This window comes from Saprolegnia diclina (genome assembly GCF_000281045.1).
Source record: "Saprolegnia diclina VS20 unplaced genomic scaffold supercont1.59, whole genome shotgun sequence".
NCBI classification, from domain to species: domain Eukaryota; phylum Oomycota; class Saprolegniomycetes; order Saprolegniales; family Saprolegniaceae; genus Saprolegnia; species Saprolegnia diclina.
The window spans coordinates 192,382-194,006 of NW_008246126.1; the positions used below are offsets into that span (position 1 = coordinate 192,382).

The 1,625-nt window shown below is 55.9% G+C and overlaps 1 protein-coding gene across 1 annotated transcript in view; it reads left to right on the top strand.

Moving 5' to 3' along the window:
- Nucleotides 1-171: 171 nt before the first annotated feature.
- Nucleotides 172-1,625, top strand: part of SDRG_13403 (hypothetical protein) — a 3,234-nt gene continuing 1,780 nt past the window's right edge. Inside the window, exons 1-2 of the mRNA XM_008619488.1 lie at nucleotides 172-791; nucleotides 1,576-1,621. Coding sequence (XP_008617710.1) covers nucleotides 205-791; nucleotides 1,576-1,621 — 633 coding nt within the window. The 5' untranslated portion in view covers nucleotides 172-204. The remainder of the gene's footprint in view (nucleotides 792-1,575; nucleotides 1,622-1,625) is intronic.

Genomic DNA, 1,625 nt, shown 5'->3' on the forward strand with positions numbered 1-1,625 from the left:
GTCGGCAACGCGGAGTCGTCAGCGCCGACGTCGACCGCGAAGGACTTGTGGGGTGACATTCAAGACCACGCGCCGTGCTGCTCGACCGTGAAGTTTGCCCACTATGAAAGCGTTGTCCGTGGCTGGAACGACCCGAGCGTCCAAGAAGAGTTTTGCTCCACGGCGCAGCAAGTGAGCTCGTCCCGTGGCAAGACCGTCGACAACATGATCTTGGTGACTTTCTCGATGGGCAACCTCGTCGCCTCCGGTGCCTTTGCCACCGGCAAGTGCCAGCTCGGGAAGAACGTTCAGTGGGTCTCGATCGCGGGTCCGATGCAGGGCAGCCGCGCCGGCAACCTCCTCGAAGAAAAGTGTCGTGGTACTGGCTGGGGCGCCCCGCTCAAGGGTGTGCTGAACCTCGTCGGTCATTGCCCGCCGACGCCGGCGTATCTCAACCTCAAGACGCAACAATCCGTGGACCGGTCGTTGCGCGACCAGTTTGCCGCCGCCCAAGACGTCCGTCGTCGGGGCGTCACTAAGGTCATGTGTGGTACCAAGTCGTCCGGTCTCGTCTCGACAGACGGCGCCGGCTTGGCGGTTGTCGGTTCCATGGCGTTCGGTGACGACGGCACGCTCCACGACGGTGTCGTCGCCATGGGCAGTTGCAGCGTCGGTGTTGACAACTTCTCGACCGACGCCGAGGCTGGCGCCAACTACAAGGCGAGCATCAACCACCTCGATGCATCGTTCCGTCACGGCGATGGCTGGTGGGGCATCGATCGCAAGCCCGTCAAGTGGTTCGAATGCGCTTTGTAAACGCGCCGTAGTCGACTAGAAGCCTTCGTGTGCTAGAGTATTGTAACCGTATATGTACAGTTTGACATCCCACCATGTCACATACGTTGCCGGTGTTTGCCTTCATGCGTTTCGGATCACTGACGGTTGACAGTTGAATGATTCGATAGGCTGCCGAGGAGTTTTATTGATTGTTATAGCATCCTAGTACATTACTCGGGATGCTTTTTGTTTTCCGTAGACACTTGCTGCGGTGGCTGCTACAGAGCCTTACTTTGTGGAGCTCACGCAATCACCCATCTGCCCTAAAGTGCGGCGGATGCACCATAAACATGCAAGGTCCATGACCAGAGACGAAGGAGGACGCCAAGTCTCATAAAAGTGAACGAGCGTCGATGTCTGGTTGACCAGTGATCCAATATTGTCTGTGTAGTGGAGCTTGAAAGTGCACCGCTGAGTGCGCCAAAGAAGATGAAGGTCATGGATTTGCAACCACCAGGCGAGCCGTTCAAAAAGTAAACGTAATATCCAATGTAACCTTGCTGGCAGTTGATTTGGCTACTGACTATTCGTGCAACGCGAGAGAAGACGGACTGGGGTGCAAACGTACCGTAGATTCAGCGACACGTAGCGCACAGTAGCGTGCACGTTACCAGGTGACATGTAGGTGTTCTCGGGTTATTGCCGCCGTATACTTGAGCAATGGTCATGAAGGGACACTAAAGCCATGCGCCATCGTCAGCTTGGCTTTGTTAAACCTATTCTCGGTACCGCAGCGTTTCATTCGGATTTGGTATGTAGCATCATGGGCGCAAATTCAACCCACGCTGCGTGCAACCACCACCCAGTTT